This window comes from Balaenoptera borealis (genome assembly GCF_965194805.1).
Source record: "Balaenoptera borealis genome assembly, chromosome: 16".
Classification (NCBI taxonomy): Eukaryota; Metazoa; Chordata; class Mammalia; order Artiodactyla; family Balaenopteridae; genus Balaenoptera; species Balaenoptera borealis.
The window spans coordinates 42,870,399-42,883,694 of NC_138872.1; the positions used below are offsets into that span (position 1 = coordinate 42,870,399).

General features: G+C 41.0%; 1 protein-coding gene across 4 annotated transcripts in view; it reads left to right on the forward strand.

Moving 5' to 3' along the window:
- The window catches only part of MACROD2 (mono-ADP ribosylhydrolase 2), a 1,990,905-nt gene that overhangs the window by 1,833,471 nt on the left and 144,138 nt on the right, over positions 1-13,296 (forward strand). The window contains exon 12 of one of the 4 annotated variants that reach the window (XM_082359153.1): positions 4,188-12,090. The exons of the other annotated variants lie outside the window; for them this stretch is intronic. Coding sequence (XP_082215279.1) covers positions 4,188-4,219 — 32 coding nt within the window. The 3' untranslated portion in view covers positions 4,220-12,090. Of the gene's footprint in view, positions 1-4,187; positions 12,091-13,296 lie in introns of those variants that run through there. 4 annotated transcript variants of the gene reach the window in all.

Consider the following 13,296-nt stretch of genomic DNA (forward strand, 5'->3'; position numbering starts at 1 on the left):
TAGTTTTACAAACACCCAAGTCACCCTGATAAGCAGGCTCCTGAATATTTTCTCGCCACGACTTAGTGCTCTTACCTGGCAAGAGGGAATAATGTCTGCTCCAGGTACTATGCCTGCATAACAAATTACCCTAAAATTAATTGGCTTAAAATAATGACATTTATTTTGCCCACAAATCTACCCACTGAGGGGGCTCAGCAGGGTGAGCTTATTCCTAATCCACTCAGCACCAGCTGGAGAAGATCGGAAATTGGGAGATGGTATCATCCAGATGTTTGCTCACTCACTTGTCTGAGCCCTGAGCTGGGGAGACTCTAACAGTTGAAGGCTGGAGTAACAGAGTCTCTTTGGGCATCATTCTAGCTCGATGTAATCTCTCGGTGTGATCCCCCAGCATGAGGGGCTTCAGGCTGTCTGACTTCCTACACATTGACTCAGAGCCCCCAGGGTGACTCTCTCAAGGGCAAGAGCCATTTGCAATCCACATCACCTTCTGTGGCCTCATCTCAGAAGTCCCACGGTGTCATTTTGACCACATTGTACCAGTTGGGACAGTTAACAAGCCCTCCCAGGTTCATGGAGAGAGAACATAGACCCCACCTCTTGATGGAGAGTGTCAATGTCATGCTATTAAAAAAAAAAAAAAAGTGGAATGGGATGGATATATATATATATATATATATATATATATGTGTGTGTGTGTGTGCAGTCATTTTTTGAAAACACATTCTGCTCCAGTATCCATTATACATACATACATGCACACATACATATATAACTGAATTTTTAAAACCTTGTGGAAGGAGATTCTGAAGAGACTACTAATGGAAAGCAAGCAGAGACAGGATGATATGAGTATGGAAGTCTTAATGTCCATCTTATGTAATCATGGGGCTTACAGTTCAAGAGTGGGGAGATCAAGAGTGGGTGTAGCTGGGGGGAATAAACTCTGGATTCCTGTCTGTGCTGATTGACCTTAGCAAGTCTCTGATCTCTGTCGAGCAAAGGGTTTAATCTATGTGATCTTGATGGTCTGTCCGAAAGCCCCTGGTTCTGTGAAAGGTTGAAGTTCAGTTGTGCCATCATCTACTCACTGTTTCTGTTTCTGGTTTAAAATTCCTCTCCTCTGCAATTCGCTGACTCTAAATTCTACTGCTTTTGCTGAGCAGACATTCACACTCTGCTGTCTGTGCAGCTCTGCTAAATCAAGTGTGAGCTTCACGTCGTCGATGGCACCAAGTGTTATTTCAAGAGTTATTCTTCCTTTGTGTATGAAAATTTGCATTTTGAATGTGTGCCATCAAAGGAGTAATAGGAAACTGGGGATTGTACTGTAGCCAAGTCAAAGGAACTATATATATATATATAGTAGACATATGTATAAAAAATGCCCTGCTCTTCTCCAAGAGAGAGTTTTGATGTTAGATGAGGGCATAAGAGCACTAAATCCAAAGGGTGGGGATATGAAAGAAGTGGGAAATTGACTAAAAGACAATCCCAGGGTTGTCTCTGAGCAAAGAACCTTCACGTGCAATGATACATTCAGTAGGTACTTTCTGGTGATGCTTACAGCAGAGCCAACCTGGCTGAGACCCTGAACTGGTGAGCACTACATAGGAGGCCACACTAACTAGTCCATGGGTGTTTGTGAGTCAGTAATTTTTCAGATTCCCAGAGTGACGCTTTATGTGCAACCAAGCGTGAGCACCACAAGCCACCCACCGCATAGTTTGTCTGGGCCAAGACTTCCAGATTGAAGGACAGAAAGTCAGATCCAACTGGTTTAAGCAAACCTGTATCTGAAAAGTCCAGGCAGTTCTGGGTCAGAGAATCAGTTCCATTGTGATGGGGTCTCCCATCTCTGCACCTCACTCTGTGTTGGTGCCATTTCAGACGCTCTTCTTTTGCTGGGGTGAAGATGACCACCAGTTGGCCTCTCATCCAACCCAGTGGAAAAAAAAAAATGTGCTTCTTTCTCAACCACTCCAACAAAATATCTGGAACCGAGTTTCATTGCCTCTGATTGGCCAGTCTTGGGTCAATCCAGGGCCATTCAGTGCTCTGACTAGGCCTAGGTTACACAGCAATGCAGGGACCACAGGAGCCGGGGAGAGAGGAGATCAGTTATGCTCAAAACTCTTCTTTCCCAGAAGAAAACAAGGGAACTACCAGCAGGAAGAATGAACGGTGAGCATTCAGGTCAATCATCAGGAACTATGGATCGATGAATTGCTGTGTCTTTGTTTTCTAAGATAGACAATAACAGCTAAGAGGACATAATGTTATGACCAATAATATACTTGGTTATCAATACCCTTCTTTCCATTCTTGCTTCATGATGAAAGATCACAGTGAATTTTTAGGGCATTATTGGCGTTACTGAAAATCCCACCTTGGAACCCTGGAGGTGTGGAGAGAAGCTATAGGTAAGGTGTACCCAACCAGAGGTAAGGGCCAAGGATGAGAAAAAAGCATGGCACGTGAAAGTGAACAGAGCAGAGATATAAAAAATGAAAATCCATGCAGTGGGAGAAGTGATAAAACATCAGAAGGGGAAATAAAGGCAAAGAAGAACAGACATGTGGTGACTGGCTGTGGTGGCTGTGTTTCCATAGGAAACACACTTGTGGAAAGAGATCTGTACCTCCCAAGAATAGGACTTAGAGAAAGTCAGCAGTGCTGTTAGTCTTAAGAGAGAGTGAGTTGGAAGGCTCACTGGAATCAGGCTTTTAAAATTCGCGTGTTCACTTTTTAAACGTCATTCTACATTTCCAAGTTGTTTGACAGTGGGTCAAAGGAATGCCAAAAGTACTGTTTATGAGTGGCTTTATTTTAAATGGCAGCCCCAGGCAGAGGCAAAATTTGAGCTTCTGTTTACATCTGGAAATTCCTTGGCTGGTACATTAACCTTGGCTTTGGAAGCCTGATGTTTATATATTGGCCGCCATGGGGAATTGCTTTGCTCTTGCTGCTTAAAAGCTACGGATTTCCTTATCTACAGCTCATTCAGTTAGGGAAAGTTGGACCACACCATCTGCTTAGCTTTCTAATCACTTTACCAGCTCCTTGTTTTAATAACTAGTGTCCTTCAGTGTTGTTTCTGCAGGTCAAGGTTTCCTCAGGATGCATTTTAAAATAGAGGTCTTAGAAATAATGTGAAGAGCCACATTAATGGGTTTAAGACCTGGATTTTGAAATCCAGACGTCGATCTTAGGAGGCTGAATCCTGAGGCTTTACTTTTCAGCTTATTCATTGATACCGTACAGGGTTACATATGCAAATACTAAGTGTCACGAGGCAAGTTTTGAAGCAGTCTAGCTCACTGACCACAAAAATTAGTAATCTGTGAAACGTGATTAAAATATCACATCTCTCAACTACCAAAAGATGCCTTCAGAGGAAGCTACTGGATTGCCAAGAGGATGTTTACTGGGACAAAGAATGAAAACAAAGTCCTGAAACAAAAGATAGTGATGACTTCACCTTGAACCTGTGCCTAGAAAATTAATTAAATCCTAAGTTAAATATAATTCTGCATAAAATTTAATTATATGACAATGAGTATTTTCATACAGTGAGCTGGGAAAGTTTTCCTGGTCCAAAGTCAGTTGGAGAGACATCATGCAGTGTGTCATGGCAGAAAGGGCACAGGCTAGAATGGCAGCCAGATCTGGGTTTGAATCCCAGCTCTGCCACTTAACTAGCCTGTAGACTTTGGGAAGTTCCTTTAAGCCTCATCTTTCTCACTGTGAAATAGGAATAATAATCCTTACTTTCTGGGATTTGGGCAAGGATTAGAAGTGCATACATATAAAGGACAAGCCTAAAGTAGGCACTCAAAAATGATAGCTGTTATCACTATTATTAGTAGTATTATTACGATTACTTCTTCTGGGTGATAGATATCCATTTTTCTCTCCCCACGAAGAAATCCAGAAAACAAAATGCTTTTTTAAGTAGCCTGAGTGTAGAATTGAAAACTGACTCAGTCCAGTAAAATCATATCCGGGGCAGGGAGGAAGTCTTGCTCATTTCCCAGAAAAAGTATGGTCAAATTATTTTTTTCCTGCCATGTGTATTCTTTCCCTAAAGAGATTTCAAACTTTTACTTTCCTCTGCGTAGAACACTCCTGGCCATTTATCTGTTGTTATCCGTTCAGTAAGTCTGCCATTATTTCTTCAACAGGTGCCAGCAAAAAGAATCATAAGCCCTTATGAGCTAACAGTGAAGTTTCAGCCAAGAAAAGAAATAAAAAGCCAATTTCCTGAAAAATGTAACATACATAGCTTGGAATATACTTGTTTGTTTGTGTCTTTCTTTTTAGTTTATAGAACAGCCTTTGCTCTTTATGTTGAAAAACTGTCAATTATTACTGGCTGTTGGCCCCTTTTTCATCTTCAAGGTAATAGACTTCTACTGTAAAAAGAAAGAAATACTGAGCACAAGTGCAGCCATAAAGTCTCACATATATTTACCTCTAAAAGTGAAAGGGCTTATAGTATTTTAGAGAAACAACATTTTTTTTTAATACCAGGCACTCTGTAAATATTTGTAGGTGACCATGAATGAACAAATGGATAAGCAAAGGAACAAGGGGAATTTGCCATGACTGCAAATCATTTCTCTTGAATGAAGCATACTGCTTGCTTTCCTGGAAAAAAAAAAAAAAAGTTAAATTAAGATAAATCATTGTTGAAAGAGTACTTTAGGGACTAAAAGAATGGAGAATATGGTAATAAAACATTGCTCCCCAAAGCAGAATGTGGTAGTTACAGTTACAGGAAACCTATTAATCCCTTTCTTTTCTAGGATTGCATGCCTGTGTGTAATTTAGGTTTTGAAATCTTCCTTTTCCTGGGCAGAGAATAACCCCCAGAATATCAGACCTGTGGTTATTTGACAACAGCTAAATCTACCCCAGAGCAATTTCTGTTATCCTTATTAACAAAGATCTTTGGGAGGTGAAGGGCATTTCAGGCTAATCAGCAATGAATTTGTTAGCGTGTGTTCCAAATGCTTAAAAGGAGGTGGGAATCAAAGTATGGACATAATCTGAGGGTAGTTAGACTGGATCTAAATCTCACTTGATTAGTGGGAATTTGGTACATTTCTTAACTGGAAACCACAATTGCCTTATCTAAAAAATGAGGAAAGGATGGACTCCATCTCACAGTAGTTTGGGTGAGGATTAAGTGAGATAATGCATGTGAAGCATTTAGCACAATGCCTAAGTACCACTACTGTGATCTCTTTGTACTCACACTTCTGACACCAAAATGTGTAAGCTTTTTCCTTGCACCAACCAATTCTCCGGCTCTCCAACGTCACCAACTGGCTGTTCAACAACTTAATTCGATTCTTACACCAAGTACCCACAGTTAGGATCAGACCCCACAAGTTAAGGGCTCAGTCCCACAAGACTACCCCCACCCTAGATGCCAACTGCAGGTCAGGGCAACCTGTACTTCTGACTGACCAGCTATCAAGTAAGGAGATCCTCACAATCCCCTCCTTGGGTTTGATGCTTTGCTAGAACCACTCACAGAACTCAAGGAAAACAGGGTACTTACTGTTACCAGTCTATTGTAAAAGATACAAATGAAGAGTGAGGTTCAGGGTGAGGTCCAGATGGGTCCCAAGCACAGGAGCTTCTGTGGATTTGGGGTATGCCACCTCGCAGCATGTGGATGTGTTCACCAATGTGGAAGCTGTCCAAACCTCATTGTTAGGGTTTTTATGGAGGTTGCATTACGTAGGCATAGTTGATTAAATCATTGGCCATTGGTGAATGGACTCAATCTCTAGCCCCTCTCCCCTCCCCAGAGGTTGGGAGTGGGGCTGAAAGTTCCAACCCTCTAATCACATAGAGTCCTCTTGCAATCAGCCTCCATCCTTAAGTCTGCCAAGAGTCACCTCATTGGCATAAGCTCAGGTATGGTTTATTATGGATCACAATAGTTGCTCCTATTAACTCTATCACTCAGGAAATTACTCAGGGGTTTAAGGAGCTCTGTGCCAAGAACTGGAGATGAAGATCAAATAAATATTTCTCAGTATATCACAATATCACGCTAAGTCATATTAAGTGTTCAATACATGAAAAACAACTGATGGCCAAACCAACCTTTACATGTTTTGAAGCCAAGTGTCAACAGAGATCATTTCTGAATGTCTACTTACATAAGTCTGGTTCTCTCTGTTCTACACATGTGAGGGCTAGATCAGATATGGGGAAATGCCATTTCACACCCACAGCTCTTCGAGCTAAAGGTGTAGGGGTGGGAGAGAGACAGGTTGGAATACTGTCTGCTGGCAGTGATGTCCCAACGTGCACCGGGCAGGGGAAATAAAGAAAGGGTAGAAGAAGGACAGGTGAAGTAGAAGAAAATGGAGGTAAGTTTGGAGGGGAGGTGGGAGAAAGGCTGCAGGGGTGAGCAGCTCAAATTGCTACAATTCTCTGTAGGCAATATTGGGATTTCTTGCAAGGAAACCCACTGTTCTGGACTTAGAAACTAAATATCAGTTTCCATAAAAGAGGAAGGACTCGATGGACTGGGCTGGACCATGATGAGCTGCAGTCTATGAAGATACAAATAGATCGCAAAAGGAAAAGGGCAACAATACATTAAAATGGACTCAACCCCTGGTGGGTCCTTCATACCCACAGCTGATTGAAGGTGAGATAAACCTTTGTAACATAGTATTTGTGGCATCTACTCAGCTCAATGTCCCCATATACTCACCACACCTTCCCCCACACACCCTCTCTTGGGGAGGCTGGCTCTGGGTACTTTCTTTCTGAACTTGTGGTCAGAGACCACAGTTCCTCCCCATGTGGGTCTCTCTATAACCTGATCTGTATACTCGTGACATGAGGATATGTGCTCATGTCCTGTCTACAGGAAGCTGGCTTCCTGCAGAGCAAATGACCCAAAAGAATGAGAGCATATGCAAGGTGGGAAGTGGCAGTCCTTTTATAACCTAATCTCAAAAGTGAAATACCATCCCTTCTGCTGTATTCTATTAATTATTAGCAAGTCCTTAACAAATCCAACATGCACTTAAGGGGAGGCAAATTAAGCTCCACCTCTTGATGGGAGGAGTATCTAAAAATCTGTGGGCAAATTTTTTAAAACCGCCATAATCCCAAAGGGCTTCCTAATTTCCTGTTCCAAGACTTCCTACATCATGGCTGTGTCTCTGCCCTTGGATTCTTTGGAACCCCCCTCAAATATTAAATCCCCTTATTGACTTAAGCTGATGTTTAATCAGAAGTCATTTTCAAAACAGCCTGAGGTCTTGGAATCAGTGAGAAGATGTCAGAAACAGGGACTTTGCTGCCTTGCAGAAAGTGATGTCTTTGGTAGATTGGAGCTGGTCGATGGTTATCTGAACGGTGGATCAAGCCAATTCCTATGCCACATGGATAATCGCCCCTCCACCAGGCGTTCAGATGTGTGGTTTTCAGATGTGTAGGCTGGCTGAGTCATCTCCCACTATTTCATCCGGTTGATCTAAAGCAGGAGGCAGCACACTTCTATAAAAGACCAGATGGGAAATATTTGGGGCTTCACATGCCACATATGGTCTTTGTCACATATTTTTCTTTGTTTTTATTACAACCCTTTAAAAAATGTAAAAACCATTCTCGGCGTGCAGGCTGTACAAAAACAGGCCTGTGGGCTGGAGTTTGCTGACCCCTGCTCTAAAATAATCATGGAAGGATGCTTATCGTGTCCTCGGGAAATATTTAGATGTGCTTCTCCACACCCCCAGCCGTGATAACAGAGTATCCTTTCTATGTTTCTAATTTATCTTGCTTGAGGTGAAGAGCTGCAGAGTCCTCTTTTCAGGTTGGATACCTTTTACATAGGATTCCTCTCGTTCCTTCAGGGAGACAAACGGGTTCAAAAATTAAGTGACTAAAGTGATTAATGTGGTACTGTCAGAAAAGAATTATGGACCTGTAGGGTTATGGTCTCTCAGAGGACTTATTTCTCGTTTCTATCCATCACGTGAATAACAATAACCTTCTCCAACAAGCAGAATGAAGAATGTATGGGCTGCCAGTAAGTGTCCCTTACTGCTCGCCAAATATTGGCACCACAAAGACTTTATACAGCAATGGTGATGTTTAGGGAATTTGTGTCAGATCTGGCTTTTAATGGGGAAAAATAATCCGGTCTCATACTTTGACTTTTGGGTCTTCGCTGTTTTCTCTAATATCAGCATGCTTCATGGGTGACATTGAAAACACGCACACAAACACACACACACACACACACACACACACACACACACACACACACACACACATCCTGTGTCTTTATCAGCAACTGGAATCAAAATCCTTGGATAAGAATTCTTTTTTTTTAAAGTCTGCATTTTAATTTTACCAGAGCATTAGTAAAAATGTATTACTTAGCCCATGAGTCAACAAAAGATAGTGAGTTAACGTATAAATATGATTAATGAATTCGTACTAGAAGAGGCAAAAAGGAAAAAAAACTAAAGGGAGAAATTAAAAGCTGTTCATCATATTTCATGTTTCAGATAGCCCCAGATAAGTAGTACTGCTTTCTTATTTTACTACTATGCCCAAACTCGTATCACCACAAAATTGCTAAACTGGGGTGCTCTATGAAAACCATACAGGAAAACATGGCAAACTCTTGCAAGAGTGTGGGGTTTTGGCTATGATAAAGGAAGATGTTTAAGGCAGCAGTGAATCTCTGCTTCCTAATCATAATAACCGCAGTCTTAAGTCTTTGTTTAACCCTCTTAAAACTTACCTGTAGAACGTATTATTAGTTGTAATTAAAACGGACCAAAATAATAATTTAATTAGTTTTCATAGGACAGACTTTGAAGGATCATCTTTCATTCTGGAATATATAATGTTTCTTCCTGTAATTATTTGTTCCTCTCAATTATTCCAATCATACATTTAATAGCCAGTTTTAGAGGAAATTATTCACTTGCTATTCGTTTGGATGGTTCGAAGGATTAAATGCCTATATTTGAGTATTTGTCCAGACATTGTCATGTGATCAGAAAAACTTTTCATCTAATTTGACATGTTTTTGATTGACATTGTCAGGCACAAGGCAGCATTCATTCCACTGAGTTTTCTGAAGAAAACATTCACAGCGTTAAGTGTTAACTCAAGCCGTTTTGACACTTCTAGAAGGTACAAATTCTCTGGGATAAAACAGGGAAATCGGTTCCACCAAGTCCAGAATCATCTGACATTTGTAATTCGAACTGGGAGAGGTAGAGTCATTTATTCTCATAAACAAACTGCCAAGAAGATGGAAAGTCCTAAAAACCTTTCTCAAGCTGCTGTTGTGCGCGTGTTCTCTTGTGGTCCTCCTGACGGTTACTGCTGCATCATCCTGCTACCATCAAACTGTTTCTGTCTGTTGCTCCCTGCTGCAGCCTCTGCCTTCTCATGGGATTCCATTTGTTTAAGTGGGAAGGGGCTCTATATATTAAATGACTGTCCCTAGAACCCATGGGAGGGGAGAGGCCATTGGCCATTAGGCAGACTGATTTCCATTTTGAATGCATGCAGTCACTTACAGAGGATTCTCTTCTCATTGATCACAGGCTGTCTGATATATGTTTTTACCAAACATATTTCTGTGGCAAGGAGACAGCTGGAATTCTTTCGAATTATCCAAAAAAAAGGGCATTGGATAAGAGCAGACTTCTGCAAATTGACCACTTTGGCAGAAAGAACAAAGCACATGCCAGAATACTGTACAGCTAGAGATTCATGTGTCGTTTTATGTCTGTAGCATGGTGCATACTGGCAATACTTAATTGTCTGTGGCCTACTCTGCCACCGGGAGAGAAGAAACAAATGTTCCTATTTGTCTTTCGATGTGGCTTCTGATATTTACATTGACTTGTCTAAAATAACATCAGCCACCCTAGACAATTTTTGCCTAGTCCTTGAGTCTGTTGACTACTTGTTTCAGGTGGCTATTAAGAATGTTATTATCATCTCAAGGAAATGATTCACTGCCAACAAGTATTGCCCTGGCACAGGAGAAATAGAGATAACATTGGGAAGAGAACATAAAGAAAATATATGTAGAATTTTATTTATTCAAAGAGAAGTAAGACCCCAGTAACTCTTTTTGGAATATGCCTAATAGTAATTTGGAGGTATTTCAATTCAAGACCAGGAGACCTTGATTCTCAGTATTGTAATTATAGTACTAGTGTTATAGTTAGGAATACTAGGTAATTACAGTGTTATCAGCAGACTTGGGAGAGGTGATGAGTTAATTACTAAATAGAAGTAATTTACACTAAATTGAAAATGACAGCTGATGCCTTCTTAAAGCACGGCTTGATGGGAAAGAAAACATGAGGATGTGGACACATGTAGGAAAAGGAGAAATTACAGTAGGTCTGGAAATCATAGAATGTATGCAGAAATGGGATAAAGGAGGCTGGAGTTCTCCTTTTGCTTAGGCTGGTGAAGAGGGCTCACAGCAGGATGTATTCCTATTTGTGACATAAAGAGAATGATATAGGAAGCAACTATTTCAGACCATCAGTCAAAACATACAAACCAGACAAAGTTACAAAAGAGAAAAACAGAAAGCTAACCAGGAATTTCAGCAAGTAGCATAACTTTATTTTAAAAATGACCACATTACTTTTTTGAAAAGTCTTATACAAATTTTCCAAATATTATTTTAGAAGGATTTCTACTGGACTATTTTTCCTCTCCATCTGCTTGGCTTCACTTCCTTTCTACTGAAACATCTTTACAACATATCTCATGGGCACCTTACATCAGCATGTTCCGCTTTGTTTCCCAGGTTCAGTAATAGCTCCCCAACCTCCAGTGTTCCCAGGCCATATGCTTCGGTGGGATTCCAGCATTAGAGCATCGTGATGAACAGATTTCACTTGGAAGCAGATGACCAAGGCTCAAATCCCGTTTCCATTCCCTACTAGCTGTAGAACCTTTGAAAGAGTTATTTAAAATAACAAACATCATTTCCTCACCTATAAAATAGAATAGTTGTCATGTCTGTATCAGGAAGTTGTTATGAGTGTTAAATGGGATAATTTTGAGCTCTTACAGTAGAGGCTGGAACCACTCTTCATCCTTCATGCCTCCAACTACTCACCAAAGCCAGTTGATTCTACGCTTGAATATCTCCTCATTCCATCCTGTTCTCTCTCTCTTCACCTGCCACCCCTTTATCTCAGACTTCTATCATCTCTTGTCTGGAGTATTTTAATCAATTCCATATGGGTCACTTATCTGGTCCTGCTACCCCATCAATACATACTCCACAAAGCAGCCATGTGAGAGAGAACCCTTCCATGGCTCCCTAGTACCCTCCATGGAAGCATCTGCCTCCTTAGCAAAGGGTACAAAGCCCTTTGTAATAAGACCGCTAGTTCTTCATCTGGCTTCTCTCCGTGCTCCACTCCCCTTGCTGACAGTGCTCCAGCAGTGACTCCCAATCGCACATGCTCACTCTCACCTCTAGCCCTGTTCCCCACCTTGGAACATTCCCTCTCCACAATAATTCCTCCTACTACATTTGCCTGCGTAGCTCTCACTTAAGCCAAGCTTGTGGCCCTCACCATCTAAGCTTCACTCCCTTTGGCCACCCCAAGTCTTCAAAGATGCTGGGGTCTCATTTATGATAAAAGCCCTGCAGAAAGTAGGCATAGAGGGAACTTTCCTCAACATAATAAAGGCCATATATGACAAACCCACAGCCAACATTGTCCTCAATGGTGAAAAACTGAAACCATTTCCACTAAGATCAGGAACAAGACAATGTTGCCCACTCTCACCACTATTATTCAACATAGTTTTGGAAGTTTTAGCCACAGCAATCAGAGAAGAAAAAGAAATAAAAGGAATCCAAATCGGAAAAGAAGAAGTAAAGCTGTCACTGTTTGCAGATGACATGACACTATACATAGAGAATCCTAAAGATGCTACCAGAAAACTACTAAAGCTAATCAATGAATTTGGTAAAGTAGCAGGATACAAAATTAATGCACAGAAATCTCTTGCATTCCTATATACTAATGATGAAAAATCTGAAAGTGAAATTAAGAAAACACTCCCATTTACCATTGCAACAAAAAGAATAAAATATCTAGGAATAAACTTACGTAAGGAGACAAAAGACCTGTATGCAGAAAACTATAAGACACTGATGAAAGAAATTAAAGATGATACAAATAGATGGAGAGATATACCATGTTATTGGATTGGAAGAATCAACATTGTGAAAATGACTCTACTACCCAAAGCAATCTACAGATTCAATGCAATCCCTATCAAACTACCACTGGCATTTTTCACAGAGCTAGAACAAAAAATTTCACAATTTGTATGGAAACACAAAAGACCCCGAATAGCCAAAGCAATCTTGAGAACGAAAAATGGAGCTGGAGGAATCAGGCTCCATGACTTCAGACTATACTACAAAGCCACAGTAATCAAGACAGTATGGTACTGGCACAAAAACAGAAACATAGGGCTTCCCTGGTGGCGCAGTGGTTAAGAATCTGCCTGCCAATGCAGGGGACACGGGTTCGAGCCCTGGTCTGGGAAGATCCCACATGCTGCGGAGCAACTAAACCCGTGAGCCACAATTACTGAGCCTGCGCGTCTGGAGCCTGTGCTCTGCAACAAGAGAGGCTGCGATAGTGAGAGGCCCGCGCACCACGATGAAGAGTGGTCCCCACTTGCCGCAACTAGAGAAAGCCCTCGCACAGAAACGAAGACCTAACACAGCCATAAATAAATTAATTAATTAATTTAAAAAAAAAACAGAAACATAGATCAATGGAACAGGATAGAAAGCCCAGAGATAAACCCACGCACATATGGTCACCTTATCTTTGATAAAGGAGGCAAGCAGATACAGTGGAGAAAAGACAGCCTCTTCAGTAAGTGGTGCTGGGAAAACTGGACAGGTACATTTAAAAGTATGAAATTAGAACACTCCCTAACACCATGCACAAAAATAAACTCAAAATGGATTAAAGACCTAAATGTAAGGCCAGACACTATCAAACTCTTAGAGGAAAACATAGGCAGAACACTCTATGACCTAAATCACAGCAAGATCCTTTTTGACCCACCTCCTAGAGAAATAGAAATAAAAGCAAAAGTAAACAAATGAGACCTAATGAAACTTAAAAGCTTTTGCACAGCAAAGGAAACCATAAACAAGACCAAAAGACAACCCTCAGAATGGGAAAAAATATTTGCAAATGAAGCAACTGACAAAGGATT